At 45.1% G+C, this 22,533-nt stretch overlaps 1 protein-coding gene across 1 annotated transcript in view; it reads right to left on the bottom strand.

The window, feature by feature from the left end:
• Positions 1-20,342, bottom strand: part of PHLPP1 (PH domain and leucine rich repeat protein phosphatase 1) — a 128,454-nt gene extending 108,112 nt beyond the window's left edge. Inside the window, exon 1 of the mRNA XM_068670903.1 lies at positions 19,008-20,342. Coding sequence (XP_068527004.1) covers positions 19,008-20,145 — 1,138 coding nt within the window. The 5' untranslated portion in view covers positions 20,146-20,342. The remainder of the gene's footprint in view (positions 1-19,007) is intronic.
• Between the last annotated feature and the right edge of the window lie 2,191 nt (positions 20,343-22,533).

The following is a 22,533-nucleotide window of genomic DNA, read 5'->3' as shown; positions in this document are numbered from 1 at the left end:
AATTCATTTTTTCAGCATCCAGACAGTAAAATCAAAGGTGAAAGAACCTGTAGTTGGCAGTTTCTGCTCTTAGTGCAAAAATCACACAATAATAATATAGAATAGATGCACGGGTTCAACACATTACTAACTATAGCCTGTAACACATTGGTTGGACAGTTTACAGCTGTAGACATAGAAAGACACTCACTCAGAAAAGATAAATATTTACACGTTTATTTTCAAGAAGTAGTAAGTTAGAACCTATGAGAATTCAGCAACTGCTAGAAATAGAGGCAAACTCATTTATACTTCAAAAAATAAGATTTTAAGATATTTTAAGAACAAGATGTCACATCAGTACCATCAGTGCATTTGCAGTCCCAGAACAATGCACATTATACAGAACCTTTTAAAAAAAATGTACACACACAAGAGGGCACTGACACCACCAATCCTTGCACAGCTACGCAGATGTCCACGGGCACAGGTAATGGCACTGACATCTTATTTTAGGATTTCTCTGTAGCCCTCAAGTACCAATACTACAAAAAGGAGATGAAGGGAAGCACTGCCTGCTGAACGCTACACATTTGACTCTCTAAAATGTTTTTTTCAGGCTCAGTGTTTACAGAAACTAGGATGTAAGAACTTCAAGACTCCAAGGCTTGAGTGCTGTCCTCAGGTTGAGAGCCTGTAAGAAGCAACCCTACAAGCGGTGTGCCCCAGTGAGCAGTGTCAGACCCATGCCAATAAAAACTCAACTGCACCAACCTCAATAGGAGGCAACACCTCCAGGTGACTCCAGAGCACAGCCATATTACTGCAAATGAAGGAATAAAGGAAAAAAGGAGGAAAAAAAAAAAGACTCATCGATGCAAAATTCTGGTATCATCCATAACAAAGACCAACAAATCTTGGAAAAAGTACCTCATATTGAGCCACAACGAGGAAGAAAAAAAAGCCTCTGGTAGAAGAGCACAGAATTGTTACCTACCCACCACAGCAAACAGCAAGCAAGCGCTGCCACATGCACCCACTCAAAGAGCCTTCTTCCAGAAGGCTTCTCCAGCTCCTGCCTATTTCTGTGGGCTGAAGAATCTCATTAGTGTTCATTATCTCTTTCAAGTCACAGCCCAATATGCAGAAGACAACGTCCAGTTTGTTTTCACGGCTATCCAGAGGAGTTGAACAAAAAAGCCCCACCTCAAACCAGGCCTTAGGAAAGCTGCTGCTTCACGAGGTCTTCTAGAAGTGCGACGGCAGTGTCTTCAGGACAGAACCCCCTTGGAAAGGAAACAGATTTCGTTCTCATTCAGCACAGAGCAGCCCTGTGGCACTCGCGGGTCAGATTTCCCTGAAGCTGTGCAAACACTGACAGGCTCCCCAGGGCCTCCAAGAGCAGCGGGTCAGCACAGTACATAAGAGCTCCTCAGAAATGAAAAAAATAACAAAATAATCAAGAACCCTTCCCTTGATGGAAAAAACAAGCCGCTTAAAAAAAAAAAGGATGATCTGTTCTTCTAGTTAATTAAAAATGAGTGATTCTTAACAGGCGATACAGCAATCAAGACAGCCGAGCAGTGGCTGAGCAACTGCACAACTTCCCCCCCAGGAAGTCCTGTATTTGCTTTCAGACTACTTCACATCCCCCTGGGTCTGCCCCAAAAACCACTACAACAGGAACATCGTTGCCTAGGACTGTTTTTTTCTTCTGCAGTAGAAAGAACACGCAGCCAAAAAAAAACATGGTAGAACTCCAACAATCACAAATATGTAATCTCAGTAATCTAGATAATTGCCTCTGAGCTTGAAAGCAACACTCTGAAGTCTGATTAAGGTTTAAAGTGTACAAAAATTAGAACAACACACTTTATCGGTATTGTTTACCCAGCTTGTTACGAAAGCTTGGCAAAATAAAGCTTTAAGATAAAGATGTTAGAACAAGACTTATTTTCTTTCTCCTGAATTAGGGTCTTGGACCAATTTCCACCTTTCTAAACCTTCCCCCTCCTCCATTCTTAAAATTTATAATTTTTTAAATTCTACACTTTCTACATTTCTACCATTCTACATTTAAATTCTACTTTTAAAATTTTAAATTTCCTAAACTTTCCAGCAGTTGAGAAGCTTCGGTGCTCGAGCACTCTGGGGACAAAGGATTTTGATGCTTATATTTGCAGCAGTCAAAGTTGAATGGTGTGTGTAGCCTGGAGAGACAGCACTTTCATCGCTGTCATGCCTTACCAATGCCATCTGGAATCCACCTTGCTTGTGGCTGCAACTGCTCACTCAAGCCATCCTGTTCTCTCTTTCATACGCAGCCTTCCAAAAACAGTATCTTGTCACCTCACTTTCTCTACTACACAATTGTCACAATTGTTCGAGAAGATGACTGTACCTTTTTTGTTTTGGAAGAATGTTTGCTATTAGAGATGAAATAAAGAAAGGCAACAGAAAAAAAAAAAAAAAAAAAGCAATTCACCATTTCCCACCGCGGTTTTAAGGTCAGAACTGTGAAAGAAATGCATGTCCTAGAACAGTGTTATTCACAATTTTCAGCAATTGAGGCAGGAGGGAGGACCAGAAGCCACAAATTTTGCCATCTAGCCCAAAGCTTTCCTACATACTCCCTAACCTCAAGTTGGTTAAGCAAAGCATAACTTAATAAAAATAAATAAAAGCAGACAATATGGTCCATCCCCTGGAGCTGCCTACATGATTTTTTCCACAAAAATAAGTAAAACAGAAGAAGAAACGGTACTATTGTATCACTAAGATTATACAGTTAAATTTTATCCTGCGTGGACTTGATAATCCTAAAACAATTTCGAGTCCCAGCTAGATCAGTGTCTACCATATTCATTAGTCACAAAGGATACCAAACCTGAAGACGAGTTAAAGGAATATATGCTTGCAATACTGTACTTTCCAACGAGGGTGGAAGTATAAATATTAAAAAGTTTTCTTGAAAGATGCTATGCAAGTTGTCAAACTTGCACAGAAGTTGAAGAAACGAAGGAAGCTTGCCAGATGCTAGAACATAAGAGCATAGCCTCCAGCTGACTGTCCTGACTTGCACCACCCCAGCCACGTAATGGTTTGCACATTATGCTCTTGCAAAGGACAGGGCAACGTTGACATTAAAAGTAAAACAGCAATGGCAGATAACCATTATCACCATAATAAAAGCGTGTCTAAGAGTTAGCTAAGTTAAACAGGACCAGAGGGAAATTCCAAAGCCTAATTTTATCCTCTTAAGTATCTAGATACATAGACATGTTTGCAGAAATATTTTCCATTCACATGATGGCTACAGCATTAATTACTCTCTTACAACATTCTGCTAAACATAAGCACACTGGCAAGCTTAATCTCACAAAGGCATATGTTTAAGCAGAGCAAATCCTACACCACTGATGGGGAGGAGACAAGTGAAAGTGCTTTCATTAAAAACCAAGACATCTTTGTGCATAAAGCTCATCCCCACAGCAAGTCTGTGACTCCTAGTCACCTCTCTAAGGGGTGCCTAGCCCCGGGTTAGGAACAGCAGGATCCTACGAAGACTGGTATTTACAGGTGGTTGTGCACCTTGCAGCAAATGCTCACTTACATAAGCCAGAAGCTAAACAAAAAAAAAGAAACTTGGCATTACAAAAGATCGGGTAACTTTTGAGCATCCATCAACTCACATCTCATAGCTAGGCGGAGCCCGAGTATAATCTCAAGTGTTCTAACATCCTATTTTGTAATAGCAGTCATTAACTCACCATGACATACTGTGATAATAATAAAAAAAAAATAAGAGAATTAGACTTTCAGTGTAGTCCAGCTCTCTTCTTACTCACAATAGTCATAGGGTTTCCAAGATAGCTACCTTCCTTTCAATATTGCCTGTTCTGGAAGCAGAAACAAGCTAATTTTAAAGCATTCAAGTTTCTTTCTTTTCTCTATTTCTCCATTGTCCACATTGCTCCAACATCAACCCACAATCTACTCTCATTTTCAAGTGATGCCAACTCACTTCTTGGGCTGCCTGGCAACAACAGTTTTATTTAACTTGCAAACCTTCCCTCAATCGACATACTCCCTTCCTCCACTACTCAAGAATGTGTGGAATAGCTGGTGCTATTTATCTTTGTTTTGCTAAAGACTTTCACAAGTTGCTAAAAAAAAAAAATCACCAAAAAACAACCTTGAAGCAAGCGTGTACTTCCATATATTTTTAAGCCTTGTTATGAAATTGGGTTCACAAAGTATGTGCCTCTCAAAGTATGTGTAATGGCCTTCTAAACTCTGAAGAGAACATATAAAATATAATTACATGGAGAGATAAACAGAAGGCTTTATATATTATATACATACACATATATGTAAAAAGCCAAGCTGTCACAGTTTAAAATGCTAAAATTTAAAACAGCTTAAAATGGTAAACATAGAAAACTGCCACCAATATTGAGCACCATTGCTTGTAATAAAAAGCAGAAATCAGAACTCAAGAGTTCTAAATTAAAGGGGGGAAAAAAAGCAATGAAGAGACTCTCCAGTGACAGTAATTTCACACTCCTTGTTTCCTTGTTTTTGCTAGAACAATCCTGAAAACTTGGCATCACTTTCATACACTTGCACGTGTGGTAATGCGTGCCATGATCCACAAGTAGATGTTCTTAACAGACTGGGATTCTAGAAACAACAGTACCATAAGAAACTGTTTAATTCATGACAACTTATCTCAGAAAGAAGATTTCAGACAGATCTCAAAAATATGCAGCTAAAAAATGGAAAGAGAAAAGGTCAAAAAGAGCCCAAGTACTTATTGTGGACAAACAGAACTATACCAGAACCTAAGAGAAATGCTTTCTCGTACAGAAATCACAAAGGAGAGGAACACAGCCTAAACACCCATTTTGGTTTTCAGGAGAACATAAAGTTGTAGGTCAGCATCACAGTGGCAAAATAAGTCTCCTAGCAGGGGGAGTCATTAAGTCCTATGCCTGCCAGGATCCCCATAAAGGCAGAATGTTATGAAGGGATTACATTGCCCTAGGGTAATCCAAGTTAAAAACTTTTTTTCTAAGAGTACAGTGGCTGGCAAGTTTTATACCCCTGAACAGAAAGGTGCACTTCAGCACATCCTAAGAGACAAACTTCGGGTTCCCCACCTCCAATTCATTTTCCAGCAGGAACACGGTAAATACAGCTTGCCTTGTATGCATTAAAGGGTTTCCAGCTGAGGACCTTCCTGCTCATTCACAGCTACACAGTGCTGTTACCAACTTTGCTGCCAAGCACCTCTCTTTCAAGTGCAGAACAGAGGATCCAGGCACAGAACTTTACAAGCAAGCACCAAATCTGAAGAGTCTGTACTACCATAATTATGCTTGTTCTGGTGAAAATGCAACCTGCTTGCAGATTATCCGCTGTATTTACCTACCTGCATACTTCCCAAGACCTGTCAGTTTCATCAGCAGAAAACCTACAGCAAAAAGTCACTTTCCTTTCAGCTATGTACTTTACACATGTCAATTAGGTCTATCACTGTGGTATCTGGTTATAAAGATTAGATACCACAGATTAGAGATGTGGGACAGTTCCTGGGAAGTGAAGTGAATGCTTAAGCTTGCAAATGATTTTCTACTTCCTGTTTGCTTGCTTTGATTTTTTTCATTGCTTTCTGTTTTACCTTTTCCTCTCTCTCTCTCTGGCTTTCCTTTGGACAAGGGAAAGGTAATATTCCACCAGCTCTGCTCTCACCGGGCAGCAAATACACTTCCTCACCCTCTCCTCAAGGGAGGATTAGTAGCCGTCTGCAAGAGAACACGAACATATTGGCTAGAGCATTAAGGCTCCAGCAGAGAAAGAATTATTTAACTTGAGCAAGCGTAAGCAGCCAGCTAGCACATGCCAGAGTAACGTTTTCCTCATCAAACCTAGTACTTCAGAATATATTAGATTACGTGTGCTAACAGAAAAGTACTGGTCTATCCCTGTTCAGACAAATCCTAACATACCAAAGCATTCAGCTATCTTGGGGCTGTGGACTGTGAACTTCTCATGATTCTTTGCTCTTTCTCAAGAGCTGCCAAGTGTATAAACTGTTCCCATTATTTACTCACAGATTAACAGTTGGTAAATTGGTCCCAGGGAATCACTGAAGAATTTTCCTTATAACCATTTCCCTTGCTTTAAGAAGAAAAAAAAAAAGTAAAAAAAAAAAAAAAGCCAAGCACACAACGCCTCCCACCCACCCCCCACCCCCAGTCCTGAATGAATGTGAGAACTTCCTGCACTCAGAACAGCATGAATAGACCTGGCAAGTAGTCAGGGAGATAGTACAGGCCCATGAATGCTCTGAATTCAGCTTCTGTGCTGCCGCTAAATTAAAGGAATTCAGGAGCCTCACAAAGGCCTGGTTATTTAATTATATTATAAAATAAAAGGCTGAATCCATTAGACGGCAGGCGAAAGGAACCCCTTCCCAAGTGGCTGCGCGGAGCTCGCAGCCCTGGTGCCTGGGCCCAGCCTTCTCCCTCTCCTCAGGGTGAGCCTCCACCGGGCCCTGCAACCAGAGGGGATGGCGATGGTGTCAGAGCACTGTCCTACCTGCCGAGACCAGATTGCTGACAAGCCAGGCTTCCTTCTCATGCCCATTTGTCACCTCTGCTCTTCCTTTACTGGGAAACTCAAGACATTTCCAGGCAAAGCTACATCAGCACTGCACCTTCAGCCCCTGACTAGATTTGCACTGCAGCATTCAACAGATACTCATTTAGCTTCAGTAAAAAATTAAAGCACACACATTATAACAGGAACAACTACCCCAACAGTGAGATTCTAAAACCCCTACTTCTTTCCAGCCATGAAAATGGGAGTACTTGTCATCTTCCCCGCCTTAGTAACTAGCGAGGAACAAATCCACTCTGCAATTTGCTTTAAAAATGACTGGAAAACAAAATCAAGGCAGCTTCCCTTATTGAGGGCTCTGCTTCTCACCAAATCTCTCAACAGCCTGACAGAACAGGCTCCTCAGTAGAAGAGTCATGGACAAACCCGATGATGGTGGATGGACCACATCACCTCTCCTATGAGCAGACATGAAAAGGATGGGGTTGTTCAGCCTGGAGGAGAGGATGCTCGGGATGTGGGTGACTGAGCACTGGTATAAATTTCCCAAAGAGGTTGTGGAGTCTCCTCCTTGGAGGTATTCAAATGCTGCTGGACGTGGTCCTGGGCAACCTGCTGTAATTGGCCTTGCTTGAGCAGGGGGCTGGAGCAGATGACCTCCAGAGGTCCTTCCAACCTCCAGCCATTCTCTGACTCTGTGATACACGTGCAGGAAAATGAGGATGAGAGACTAAGAACAGCACATGCAGGCACAGATTAGAGTGACCCAGAGCACAGTGTACTTGTTCTCAAGGTTCAGCAAGCCTTGCTTATGATTCAGGAACGCAGCCTGTTACCTGACATCTCTACTGATAACCGCACCTGGCCCTCATGCCTTACCAGAAAGATGCCAGCCATCCACCAACTCACACCAATTGGAAGTGCTCAGACTAGTGGCCATCATGATACTGCTTAATGAGACTAACCAGCTATGACCATGCTTTTCATAACCTAGCAAGAAAGAGAAGCAAACAGATATTCACATTCAAAGCAAGAAAGCCAGGCATGCTTGTCTGTGAACAGATACTCACTGGGGTATATTCCTCTGAGCATGAGCTGCCAGAAGGACCAGAGTAACTCCAGTGCTGAGAAGCAAAGGCTCAAGAGAGCCCAACAAGCCAAAACAGGACATTTATGTGTAAGACAAGGTCTGCATAATCTTTCATTAGGGAAATAGCATGATATCATTATTTCCATGCTAATGAGGACGATTACATGACAATATTCACACATTTCTGCTACAAAAAGATTAGTGGGCACTAACTTCATGCCATGCCATTTGTTTTGGCATGGGCAGCATCTACATTAGGTAAGGAGGTTAGACAATCTCCAACCATCTTTGGATGCCTACATGTTTTGCTGCAAAGCAGTATAGCCATGTCTACAGCGAAAGGCTGGAAGGATTTTCAAACAAGTATATGCCCTACATGTTTAGAAAAATCAGGGAATATGAGCTACAAAAGAGCTCAGCAAAAGCGCCAGCAACAACACACAGAGTGCCAGGACACAGTGGCCAAAGGACCCATGGAAGACAGGCTCCAGTAACATCTCTGATTAAGGCCTGTCAATATGAGAAGACTTGAAGGCACAATACCATGTCTGGAAAGGTTCACATTCACTACCTCTTTACGCGTGATATGCTTAAGAACCCTGCAGAACGAAGACAACGTATAGGCATAAGGACAGGCACCCCTATTGAAATTACAGCTGCTTTTGTATTTAGTGTCAAGTACACATATGCAATCTCCTCCTGGACAGACAGCTGGCAGTTCCCAGAACCTGCCTACCAGGAATCCATCTTTTCGCAGGGTTACAAGAGGAGACTAGACTTGCTCTGTAGCATATTCCTCAGCAGCACCTTCCCTCACAATTCAGAAAGGACAGCGATTGCTAACTGCATTTTTTAACTTGACCTGCTGAATGTACTCAGCTTAGCTGGTGACAGCAAGTAGGAGAGCATTGCCAAATGTTCAGACTCCTCCCTGGTTGTTGTACACATTCCTAAAAAGTATAAGCATTTCTGAAGTGCTGTATGTGATACCACTGTTTACAAGTCAGTCTGATGTTACAAATTCAATACACCCAGTTTTAGGTTCAAAGATTTTAACAGCATGAATTCTTCTACTATCAGCCACAACTCTTACTACGCGTGATTAAGCTTTTTTCTTTCTTTCTAACCATTTTACAAGTTCTTCCTATAGAAAAGCACTTTGAGAACAATATGCAGGCTACAACCTTTGCCTCAAAATCCTGTATTTGCAAGAGATGCACTGCTGATGTGCAAAGAACATACATTTGACACTTTTTTTTATATTTGAATTTTTCCACATGGTTATTTCTGTAATAAAAGGTGAAATATAACTTAAACTCCTTTAAATGGCTGTTCTATCTACTGCATCACTGCCAGATCCTACACTATTAACACACAGACACAGCAATTTTGTTGTAGCTATGTACCGTGACTTTCAGGAGAAAATTTTACTTGTTTTGGCAGCCCCACATTACCTACACTATAACAAATGCTCCTCTCCACAATAACTTAGTGGCACTGTTTCTTACATAGACTCACAGAAGCATGAGAAAAGGAAAAAAAAAAAAGTCATACTGATAAGTGGGTATTGCAGAGAAACCTCCTAAAATCTTTAACGAGAACTAAAAGTTTTCTTAGACAAAATTAAGAAGTTGGTAAATGCAACCAAGAATGCCCTAAAACATCCTGCAGAAAAAGAGCTAAGTTGCATATTCTGGGCTAGAAGGATCCCTCACACAGTGCAATATGTGCTATTTGCCATGAGTTCAAAAATATGCCTCCTATTAATGCCAAACTGAAGAAGCAAGAGGTGCTGGAACTGCTCACACTCCAGTGGAGCATTACACAGAGAATCACAACACACAGTGTCGCAAATTAAATACATATAATATATACCCCAGGCTCTAGTAGACCGTTTTCTCTGGACCCTTATTTTGGCACTGACAAAAGGGACATAACTTAGTCCACTGCAGACTACAAAGCCTCTTAATCTTTTTGCTACGGTATCTAGCAATACTGATCTGCATATTTGCGCTCTAGGTTTTATTTATGAAGGAAAAAGCTGGAACCTGATAAATAAACAAGGATCTTTTATCGCATGGATTCAGAAAACAAACATCCCGAAAGATATTTCTTACAAGAGACATTCCCAAGATGGAATCTGCAAATCAAAAGAAAGTAAAATAATGTAATGTAGTCTTCTTGTATTAGCAGGAATTAAAGTTGTCACTTGATTAAGAAGATTAAAGAGACATGAACCAAGCAGTCCTTAGTGCTATAGTCTAATCTCAAGTGGAATGAATATACTTATACAGATGATTCCATTGTTCTTGAAGGTATGAAATGGAAAAACTTTTTGTATTTAATAGTCTGAAATGTATCACATTAATCTTCAGTTGATTCACACGGAAGATAGAGACTACGGATTCTATTTTGGTTGATACAGACAGGAGACATGATTTTCATGCCACCAAAAGAAAAGAGATAAGACACGTCCACAGCCACTTCACAGCGTTTGGACACTTCAAAGAGTTCAGATTCCCATTTTCAGCCAGTCCTTTCTTTTATTAGCTACAACACCCAAGAGGGAAAAAAAAAAAGAAAGAAAAGTCGGCTACTTGCTCGGAAAAGATATAAGCTCTGGTCTACTTCTAATCTTTAAATTTTAATCGACACAATCATACTCTGAGCACTACGCTTTCACCGAGCCAGTGTATTAAAAATCCTTAACTCTGTGACTGAAACAGGAAAAGAAAATCCCTGTCATATAATTACAGCAGTCACCTGATGGCATTTCGGAAAACATTAAGTTGCACCTCCCGCACTCATGATTAACTTTACTTTTAGAAACATCCCATTTGCAACTTGCAAATTATTGTGCTTTTGTGTTTGTAACCTTGTGGTATTGGTATAAGAAGACACCAAAGCCTCCTAGCCTATTCAATTCAGTACATTATACCTGCGAGCCTTCTTCCAGGAGTTTCACACTTCATTCATAACAGGTTTTGTCATCCCATTTTGTATTATACCAGGCAAGCTTTATAGCATGAAAGCCAAATATATGTAGATGCAGTAAGCCAATAATGACACACAATATTAGGCTGTCTCAGATATAATTAAGTTTCATAAATAAAATGACTGCTCACTGAGACTGTTGTCCCCTAGAGGTCTGTTTGTCCTAGTAAGTAATACACAATAGAAGGAAAAATATGTTCCTCCATCATTTATAATTCGAGTCAATAAGCATCATAAAATATCCGATGATCAGCAGTCACTTGTAGATCTGACCAACCATCTGACAAACGAGCAGGATGCACGTGCAGTTCAGTTTGCTGCTTGCAGGACTCTCCTCACAAAGCCGGTGCTACTGCCCATTATCTGCTTTTAAGAGGCTAGAGGAGATCAGACAGGAGGAAAAAGCAGGCATTTGAGACAACAAAATGCCATTGCATAGCATTCTGATGAGGAAACTTGGTGTCTAGTTAGAAACTTACTCGTTTCAAGGTAGCTCTAAAACCGAGGAGAGCTCCTTACAGACCATCATACGGCTTATATGAAAGCAAAATCATTGCTAGTAGGAACTTCAAGCTTTTCTATACCGTTTGTTTTAGAGCAAATAATAGGCTGAACGGGGCATAGTTATTGTTTAAAGAAGCATGCAGCTTTTTGAAAGGAAAGGACTTGGTTTTATGCTCATCAGCCGAAGGTGCCTGAATCGCAGGTTTTGTTCTCCTCTAAAGCTGCTTCAGAAATTCTCTCCTCGCCAGAGCACACATTCAGAAAAGGAGTGGCCTGCTACTTATCTTAATTGCAGGTCTTACTATCTCTTTCTCTTTGGGCACAAAGATTCAAAAATTGAACAAACAGGAAGAGAAACGGCATTCAGATTACATAATTAGGTTTATGTAAATTGCACCTACAGCCCAGGCTCCTGAACTTCAAAGGCATTCCAGCTCCTCATTACTCCCTTGGAACAAGGCCCATTGTTTTGTTTTTATTTAAATAAGCTGGCATGGCACCCCCAGTGCTCGCGGATGAGAGCAACCGGTTAATGCAGCGATTGCGGTGTTTCTGAGAATTACGAACACAACTGGGCGGCTACTGAAGTTGGTTTGAAGATCCCTGTTGCCACTGGACAAGGCAACAAGCAGGTAATGGCCTATGAAGTTCAAAGGGCCGAATGTAGCTTTGACCCAGGAAAAATCTGAGTTAAACTTTAAAAGACTTCTCCACTCTAGTTGGATGTTTGCGCCTATGTCTCTTACACAACTTCATTTCATTTTCCTTCTCGGGAATGAGCTAGATGAGACTGGACAGAAAAATCCCCTGAAACTTAGTATTTTAAATCAATATGTAAATGGTTATTCCTAACTGTCAAACCCAGGAACACACAGTTAGTTCGGCAATGAGTATTTTGAGCGTCCGTCCAAATAAGCCAAAGCCAGCTGGAAGAAATTTTACTTCCCCATCAACAGAAAAAGCTTCAAAGACGCTATGCAATGTTGTGAAATTAAATGACTCTTCACTCCAGGAGGTCTTTCTTCTCGATTTAACAGTTGTCATTGGTAAACAAAATGTTCTTCAAAGAATAATGTTTGCCCCCTAAATAAAGGGTGTAGAGGGGAACAACAACAACAGAAAAACAGCGCAAGAGATTCTGCAACATTCCCATTCTTCCACATACTTGAACCACAACCACAAGAGCAGAAAATCTCAGCAGTAAAACTAAAAGGGGCAGGTCTGCCCAGCTAGCTAGCTAAATAAGGAAGCAAGAAGAAGCCAGATTGTGGCAAGCAGCATAGAAAACTGGACTATCGACCTACATCGCTGAAGGATTCTGCGTGGCAGTGGCAGGGGTATGGAAGGGGACACCATGCCCGTGCTATCCTAGAGAAGAGACCCCAAACTATGATCACTACCAAACACACCAAAGCAGGTGTGACTACCCAAACACTACAGAATATTGTTTTGACTATTAATTTTGCCCACCTGAAATCCCGATTGGTATTTCGACTGGACACAATAGCACTACTCATTTGCGACCCACATATGTCTCTCCATGCTGTTCGGACAGCTGCTGCATTTCAAGAGGCAAGTGATGCATATCATAAAAAGTGATGCTTTGCATGCAACATTTTATCACTTAGCAGACACAGAAAGGTAAATAAGGTGTCAATTAAAATACACCATAAATAAAGAGATTTAAATCTAAAATTATCTAACACCTAAGATGGCTTTCAGTGCTTCGCAGCAACTAATTGGAAGACATTCAACAAGAATGTCAGTAGTTACTTTTGGAAAATTCTGTGTTACGATAGCATAATTGGTCAAATGCCAGCCCAACTGGGAGAAATATTCTGCAGCAAATAACTTATTTTATAGCGAGAAATATTAAAAAAATTTCTCTCCAAAAAGGTAGTGCTACAGCTGGCACAACAGAAAACCTATCTGAAGGGCAAAAATTACACACAGAATAAAAGCAGGGGGACTGTTGAGTGAAGCTGAAAGCTAAAAATCTAGAATTTTCACAAGAACATTTTCTGACAGGATTTGCAGTGCTTAACTACCTCAGATCTATACACAATTCAGTCATTACCATGCAGCTGGAATTTCAACTTCAGTTTCCAATCTTACTCATGAGTATCATAAGGAAGAGGTTGTTGATTATTTTTAAATGAGGATGTTGTGTCCCTGTGAAGTTTCTTAAATATCTTGTAAAAAGCTAAGTGTTTCAGAACTCCTGTCTTAAAGCCAAATCTAGGGGAAAAAAAAAAAATACTTTCACTCTTGAGTTTAAATCTTTTTAGCTTTCTACAAGGGTTGGTTGCATTTCTCTCAAACATCTTTGAGAAGGAAAAAATAAGCCGAAGTTACACAGCCAAGATAGTGATGCTTACAAAACAAACTTCAGTATTTCCACCCCTTTTACTTTGGTTGGCTTACCCATACAAACTGCGACTGACTCCAAGCATCAAAGTCCATCCATTTGAATCCACAGAAATGCAAAAAATAAAAATAAAAACAAAACAGACCTTACAAAAAACCCTCAGAGGTAAATACAACATTCAGTGCTCTGGGTCTAAGAATAAAATGATCAGCAAGCTATTTCAGACATACAGCTTCCCATAGTGCAAATCCCCTTCTGAGTTGAAGTTCTAAAATACAGCAATAAAATTATGTTAAGGGAAGCTGAAAACAGACACGTGCAGAGATTTTACCATCTCACTTAAAATGCCAGTGCACCACATCCCACAAGCAGTGAAAAAATGAAACGCTGAAGACTAAGTCAAAGCATCTTTGCATTTACTGTCCAAGGCAAGTGGAAAGCTACAAGTCATTTTTGCATTTGTTTTGCCTTTTTCGTGTCTAAAAATTGGCACACTAGTAACTTGAACACTTAATTCAAAATGGAAATCCCTTAAACCCGGTGGAAAATACAGCTGTTAGCATCCAAGGTACAGGTTCCCTCCAAATCAAATGGAGGAGGAGAAGGGAGCACTCTAGGATTTCTCTCTAAGCTTCTGTGCTGTGAAATTGCATGTGCACATCCTCTTCTAACTGGCCTTCTCAGGCATGTTTCATACCTCCTCCTCTTCCAGAGGACCACCAGGATAACAAAGAAATCTCTCTTCACATTGTTTTATTAAACCACAAACTAATTTTCAGTAGTTAAGAAGCACACGCCAGTTTCTAACATTGTTTCAAATTAGCGGTTGCTTTTTTGTTGTTGTTTTGTTTTGCACTATTCAGTAGTACCTTCCAAGAACCACGTAGCGCTTTAGATGCATAGCAGTCTGCCAGTGTCCTAACAGAACAGATGGACGCTTTTAATTGCACAAAGGCTTTTAGGTATATCAACAGTGCCACAATCCAGAGGATGTTTATGTACAGTTTCAGAAAGAAAAAAAGAAGGAAAGAGCTGGTGAGATAGAGGGATAGCATCAAAGTACATAAAAAGGATGGAGAAAAAAAAAGGGAAAGGAGAACGCTGCACTCCATGCTGCAGCGGTGAGGAAACACAGCTCCTGTGTGCACAGGTTTAGGTACCATGTATTTAGTACATATGTACTTATGTACACGACACCAAAATCTCCCTTGCTGGTACTTCACGAGTACTTCAGTTATGGATGCTAGCCAGGAGCACGAGAGAATGTAAAAGCCGCAAGACCCATTGTGCTTAACAGGTGCTACATACCAAGGCTCAGCTGCCAGTCCCACCAGCATTCCAGCTTTATCTGCTGGGCTCCTCCTGTGCGGGAGGACAGCCCCGGAGCCCCAGGGAATCGCCTGCCTTCCAGAGACCCCCTTCCAGCTGGGGCTCGGTGAGCACAAGGCTATCGCTGCCCACAGGCAGCTGGAGCAAGCCCAGCACCGCGGCCATTTCACGCTTTCCTAGAAAACAGGGCTGGAAATGTCCCCAGTTTGGCCACGCCAAACCTGCTCGGATTCGACGTCGTTGAAATGAGATGAAAACTTCCCAAAATGGGTAGTTTTCGGTATTGCTTCCCCTTGCAGGAGATGCAAGCACATAAATGATTACAGGGTAAACAGAGCGCATAGACAAGTCACGCAGGGAAGAAAAAGAAAGTCAGGATCATGGCAGCCCCAGGCAGAGGTTATTTTTCCTTTCAGTTTCAGCCAGGTCACGCAGCAAGGCCTCACCTTTCCAATCACAGCTGTAGAAACAGATACCCAGTCACAATAAGGAGAGCTATTTTTTCGCATTAAATGGGATGCTGGATCTCAGAACTGCGTTGGGGCTCCAAAGGCAGAAGCTTCTCTGCAGCACAGCTGTTGTCCTACCCCAAGTTAAAAAAAAACACGTCTGTCTTTGGCACGTTTCCCTCCCTTGAACATCAGTCATCTTGAAGCGAGTTTACCAACGTATTAAATAGCTGAACCGAGTTATTCACCAAGCAGAGCAGCAAACGGCTGGTGATTCAACAGATGTCACCTTCCAGAGCCCAGCACTGCCTGGCCTACAGCTCTCACCCACCCCTACGCATCCAAAACCCTGTCTTCGCCCATACAGCTGGAAGCCTTCACGTGACCCCAATTGCCAAGCATGCTTTTAAAAAAGTTTTAGACCACCACAGATGATCCTGTTGGTAGGCCTTCCCACCCTTTAATGACGGCTGAGTGCCAGAATCACAAACAGCATCACCTTGAGGTTGTACAACAAAAAAGCCTCAAACATCCATTGTCCTGTAGCAGCCTTCAAGACCAAGATCAAATCGCTGGTGCGGCTCGCCACGTAAACGCTGCGGAGCACAGCACTGAATAGGATTCCCCGCTCGCTTGTCACCTAAAGTCCCAAAACAAGCAGGCAGTCCTGCAGTTTTCAAGCGACTAGATTGGTGCATTGGGCTGTTTTTCCTTCAACATGCAAATCATAGAGAAGGCAAGGCCACGGGGAGAAGTTACGTTTTACAAGAATTATTTTTACAGAGCAATAAGGAATACTATAACTTGTTTTCGAGAGGCCTTCTGGATCACAGCCACTCTTATGGTTTTAGGAATAGTTTAGTAAGTCTGACCTAATCGGTCTCCCAGCTACAATATCACGGCTGTAATTGCACTATGGATTCCTACACCGTTCCATAACCAGCAAAGCAGTATCTCAGCAGAAAGCTATTTAACCATATCCTTTGAAATAGAGATGAAGCATTGCAAACTTTGAGGACAGTATCTCTTCTTCAGACAGATTTCAACAGAGGGAGAAGTTGACAGGCGCAATTAGCCACTAACGCCCAGTTCTGCTCCAACTGATGTTAGAGGGAGCAGAATCAGATCCCAAAATCCGTGAGGAATGTTGTTTCAGCAGCAGCAGCATCTCCGAGCAAGGCTCAGTCAAGAGACTTGAAGAAATCAACCGCACGCTCGGAGTAAGAAAAGCAGGGGAGATACCAAAATAAATACGCGCTAACCGCATTTTGAAGCGAGTCAAAACAGCATACAAGAAGGACTCTTACATTCCTAGTGTCACATTTTATTTTCTGGGCCGTTTAAATTTGGAATGCTGCATTTAAGGAACAGGCATTTCATTTACAGAGTGTTTGTGAACAGCTAAACATTAGGAAAGCTATTTTGTCACAGTGAAAACCCTGATGCTCTGCAGTTCTCCTACTTATTTTTTTCCTAAAATGCCTTTTTTTTTTTTTTTTTTTAAACAGATGACACAACTAGAGAAATCACCGATATGCAGTAATCACTGATATCATTGGCTGCATCGCGTTACCCTGTTTGGAATTGTTAGCATTATGTTTCAGTACTGAAATCTTCCAGTTTTAAAACTGTCTCTCCCCAGAAAGAGAAAAGCCCAGAAGTCACCAACACGCTCTCTCCTGTCCCCACTTCAAGGGGATTAGACACAAGAATTCTTTTTAGAAGCAGCGCAATAAATCCAGCCTAGGTTTATGCCATTTTACTTCAGTACAAGGCCAGAATCACCAAATCCTGCTGAGACAGCCTGCAGGAAATTACAGGGATAGAGATGCTAGTTGTTCTCTATCCATTGGGACAAGCCAGTCTGCTTAAACCAATGAACTCCGGGGCAAACAGGAAATCACTGTTCTAAAGCATTCCTTAGGGTATTCCTGGAGGATCATTTATCAAAAAGGTACTTCTCCTAACCAAAACACCCCGACTTTGGGGCCAAAACACACTCCCCTTTCCAAGTCTAATTTGATGTGCATTCTTTAAGTCTTCCTCCTTCCCTCCCTTTCATCATCTGGTAGGAAAAAAAAAAAAAATTACAATAAGGAAGCCAAGAAGTTGCCAAGACGGTTACAGAAAATCAGTATGATGACACGTCAATATTATTTTCTTAGCTCTTTTTGGCTGGCCTGCTACATTATATGCTGGAACCACTCTGCTACAAGCACCTGATCACAGGTGTTTCAGATGTTGATCACAGATCCCCCCAAAGAGATAAAGATTTCGAAAAAAAACACTGCACTTTTGAAGTGCAGAGACGCACTGCTTAGGATATGAAATTGCGTAACAAATTTGCATTCATTTAATTGTATGTGTGTTTATAGATTTACATTTCTATTTAGAAGGCTTGTACAAGGAAGTCCAGGACGTATGAACTATGCTAGCAGTCAAGTTGAGACACTAAAATAAGACAGTCGGAACAGCTGCATTGAGCAGAGAGAATTAATCACTTAATGCATAAGGGCTACACGCAAACAGGCTTAGCTGTATAGAAGGCTTAGCAATGTTTTCTGACTGTGTTTTCTTCAGCACGCACCCCGTTGGGAAAGGAGGCGCGCGGTCGCCCCATTTTGAAGCGTGCCCGTGCATCCCCACCGGGCTGTGGGCATGGAAATGATGGGAGCAGCATTCCTTCCAACACCACCTGCTGAACCCCACCCTCACCGGCACGGCCAAAGCCACACGCAGACCACCCTGATTAAAAAATGATTTTTATCTCCTTGCTGACCCCTGCAAATCTAACCACCTCCTGTCGTTTCCTTGCCAGAGCACAGCTCACCTAGAAAACTGAAGGAAGGAGGGATTGCCCGCTCGCCGTCACTCCCACATGCTGCTCTGAACAACGAGGGGCACTCACCCCGAGCATCGCTCTCCCTCCCGGCCTGCCATTACCAGCTCTGTTTTACATGCGGAGGAATTCACTAGAGGGAGGAATCTCGGTATTTTTAGCATGAAAGCGCTGAATTCTCACGGTTCAGCGGAGTGCCACTGCTCAGCCAGCCCTGCGAGGGAACGTCACTCGCTGCTTTACCAGCGGGACCTGATCTTTGGGCACTGCCTTTACCTATTCCAGAGGTGAACTCGCTGGGCTTTTGAACACTTTGCTGGACATTAAACACGCTCCCCTCTTTGGAGGGCCGGATGAGACGGTTAAAACCCAAGGCACTCCAGGATGACAATAGGTATTTTTACCAAGCAATCCAGCCGACAGGGAAGATATTTTTACAGCCCTACAACACGGCAGCGTTGCGTCATGGCAACGTGGGAGCTAACTTTTCCCACCCAAGGCTCCCCACCTCCCGTACCCAAAGTCGCCTTGGCGAGGCCGCGTTTGCGAGGCTCTTGCCTTTTATGCTCACGCTCTTGACAAGCTTAGAGCCTCAATCGCAAACAGCGAGCGACGAAACCCAAAGCGGGAGGCTGAGCAGAGGGGCTGCGCTTGCAGGATGGAGCTGTGGGAAGCTGTGGGGAGCTTCTTCCCCCCAGCAGCCCAGCTCAGGGGCGATGCAGTTTAAGGAAGGCAGTGCTGCCAAGCGCTCACACCCTACAATCCCTGAACCCCTGGGCAGCCCCAAACCAGCACCTGCAGCCCCCCCGTGCCCCGACGGCGCTGTCTCACCGGCGTAGAAGCGGATGAGGCAGCCGGTCTCCGCGTCCATGCCCTCCTCCTGCACCCGCCACAGGTCCCGGTAGCCCAGCTGGCAGAGGTAGTCGTTCTGGAGCTGCAGCGGCTTCTCGTGGGCCTCCAGCCGCCGGCTGGTCTCGCCGTGCAGCTGCACGTAGAGGGCGGGCGGCCCCGGCTCCCGGCCGGCAGCGGCGGCGGCGGCTTCGCCCCCCGGAGCCCCCCCGGCCCCCGGCGGCTCCCCCGGCCCCGGGGGGCTCCGCGCCGGCCCCGCCGCCTCCCCCTGGCCGTCGGGGGCCGCCGGCTCGGCTTCCAGCTCCTCCGAGGAGGACGAGCCGCCTCCGCCGCCGCTGCTGTAGGGGTCCAGGCGGTCGGAGACGCTGTCGGCGCTGGGGCTGAAGCTCTCCGTGTCGGAGCCGGCCGGCCCCAGCTCGCCCAGCAGCGCCGGGCAGGACAGCGGCGGCCCCGCCAGGTAGAGCTGTGCGGGCGGCTCGCTGCTCTCGTCGGCCGCTTCGGGCGGGGGTCCCTGCGGGGGAGCGGCAGGAGGAGGAAGAGGAGCAGCAGGAGCAGGAGGAGGAGGAGGAGGAGGAGGGGGGGGAGGCGTCGCAGCGCCCGGCTTGCCCAGCACCCGCAGCACGCCGCCGCCGCGGTGCCCCAGCTGCTGCAGGCGGGCGGCCACCTGCTCGGCCGTGGTGTCCAGCGTGCAGAGCACGGGGCGCAGGTAGCAGGCGGCGTGGCGCTCGTAGACGTGCAGGCAGCCCCGCCGCACGTCCCGCCGCACCCAGTCCCGCTCCGGGGGCTGCAGCGGCTGCAGCTGCCGGGGGGGCTTGGGCAGCAGCAGCAGCGCCTTCCTCTCCAGGCTGCGGGTCCCCGCCGGGGACGGCGAGGAGGAGGAGGAGGCGGAGAGGTTCCTCTTCAGCCTCCCCCGCCGCAGCAGCAGCGAGTTGGCGGCGCCGGGGGTCGCCAGCGCGGCGGGGGGCGCCGAGCCGCTGCCTCCCTCTCCTCCTCCTCCTCCTCCTCCTCCTCCTCCTCCACCGCCGGCCGCTCTCCTCCTCCTCGGGCCGCCGCTCTCCGCCCGGCTGCCGCTGCCCGGCGGGCTCCTGCCGGGCTCTGCGCCCGCGGCTGGCTGCTCCATCGGCTGCTGGAAGGGAGCGGGGGGAAGGAAGGGAAGAGCAGGGCAGGGCAGGGCAGGGCAGGAGGGGGCGCAGGGCTCAGGGCGGGCAGCGCAGCTCCGCGCAGGGGCCCCCGCGCCGCCCGCCTCAGCCCCAGCCCCGCTCCCCGCCCGGCGCCGCCGCCATTAGGGAGGGGAGGAGGAGACAGGGAGGGAGGGAGAAGGAGGGGGAGGGCGCCTCATGAATATTAACCGGCCCGCTGCGGGGCTGGGAAATGGAGGCCGGGAGAGGGGGGGGGGGAGACTACAAGTCCCGGCAGCGCCTGCTGTGAGGGGGCGAGCTGTGAGGGGGGAGCGCTGCCCGCCCGCCCCTGGGTTTAAACGTTAATGGTGGCGGTGCCCTGCCCTCAGCAGCCGTGTTTCTGAGGCCGGGTTTCGCCAGGGAACCGTTGGCTAACGGTCGCGATCCTGTCGCGACATGGCGCGCTGTGCCTGTCACCAGCCGTGCCCCCTCGGCTCGGTCAGGCGAGCAGCGAGCCGGGGCGATTTCCCCTCACAGATGGGGACGCGAGGGGGTGTAAAAATGCACTGCACGGGGGGCGTTTGTGCATTAAACACACACACACACACAGGGAACTGCTCTGTGAGAAGGTCCAGAGAGAAAAAGTCCCAGCACCGCTAGCCTGTCACTGCATTTCATTGCTAAAACTACTGAAAATACGCATTCCAGACCCTAAAACTACTGAAAATACTTCCTAAAGATTGTGTAGGAGCAGCGACCAGATACCAACACTTCCCCTCCTCCTCCCATCCGATTTTAAATTATTTACTGAAAAGATAAATTACAATCAGATAGGGGAGCGTTCATACCACAAGGACATAACGCTATCTATTCGGAGAACTCTCTTGTGCTCCCGAGGGCATTTTAGCTGAGTAATGTAGGCTGGACAGGGCTGTGACTGCTTGAGATCCTTCCCTTTTAATACATTTTGTAAAATCGCAGCGAAACGTCGTGCCAGATACTCATCGAAAATGCTCTGGGCTGCGGTAGGGTGAGAGTTGTGGGCAATTAATCAGTTACACCAATGCTAGGGGAGATAAATCTTCATTCCTGAGCACCCCGAGACAAACTCTCAGTGTCAGTGAAGCAGCACTTTTAGTTCTGTTTATTTTATTTATTTTTTTTTAGTGCATATACATAAATGAACCAGAACCGTAATAAAACAAACGTTTATGTCTCCCAATAAAACACTCCTCCAGACTTGCACATTATTTTCTTTATACCTCATACACGCAGGTGAAACACACCACAGAAAACAGAGGAGTTCCCCGGGGAACTCGCGATGGAAACGTGTGTCTGCCTCGTATAAGGTTTATAACAATGAAGCTGTCGTTTTACCTTTGTACGGAAACCACCCCCTTTTGGAACGGAACAATCAGCAAATTAATTACGTTCTGACTGTGCGGTTTGCTGGCCCGTATCTGGATTTGCAGTAACCAGCAGGAACATCGCTGGAATTCCTTCTGGGCGAGAGACCCAGGACCAGATCCAGAGCGTGCACTGAGAGAAGATGACGGCAACGCTTGGCCATTAAAGGCTTAAACCGGTGCCCAAAACCTCCTCTAACAGTAGCAGCACACAGTAAAAGTGCAGCGTTGAGTGTATTGCAGCCTGATTCTGTCTACTTTGTGCATTCCCGTTTAATTATTTCTCCTGATTCACACCACCCTCATGCCACCTACTTCACAAAGGTTACTCCAGGTCTCCTGATTTAGATGCATGAGAGAAATACTTTATGTGCAAACACACACAGACACACTCGGACGAGGGAGTCGGTAAGCTCGAGAGGCGTTATTGTTAGCAGTAATACTTGAAATAAAATACAGTTTCTAGAAAACAGCTTGCTACCCTTGAAAGCAGTCTTTCCTTGGAGGGAGGCAGGGAGAGAGGAGCTGTGCTCCAATTGTTCAGGCATCTGACTGTTCGTGCACACACACAGAAAAATCCGAACCAGAGATGATCAGATATTTCTTAGGAACGTGAAGTGGGAAGGTAAGTCCCCTGTGGCAGCAAATTTTCTCCCTTATGACTGGAGATACCACATCCTATAGCGCTGCATGCTGCTGAGGGCTCCCGAAACAGCTGAGCATCGACTGAAAGTGAGTGAGCCGAGTGGATTTGTCCTCAGCTCTCAGTGGAGCAGCACTGCCCTTGTGGTCAGGAACTTTCTCCCAGTTTTCAGTCTACATTTACAGCCTACAGGGTCTACACCCCTGAGTTCACACGCCAGCAGTGCCCTTTGACTCCAATCCATTTTTTTTAATTTTATTTTTTCACTCCTGAGTGTTTACCCCCAGCGTACTTCTAGGCAGCAGCCGTATCCCTGAGCAGTCTTTGTACTCTCCCGACTA

This window comes from Anas acuta, chromosome 2 (assembly GCF_963932015.1).
Source record: "Anas acuta chromosome 2, bAnaAcu1.1, whole genome shotgun sequence".
NCBI lineage: Eukaryota > Metazoa > Chordata > Aves > Anseriformes > Anatidae > Anas > Anas acuta.
This window is presented reverse-complemented; position numbering and strand designations above follow the sequence as displayed.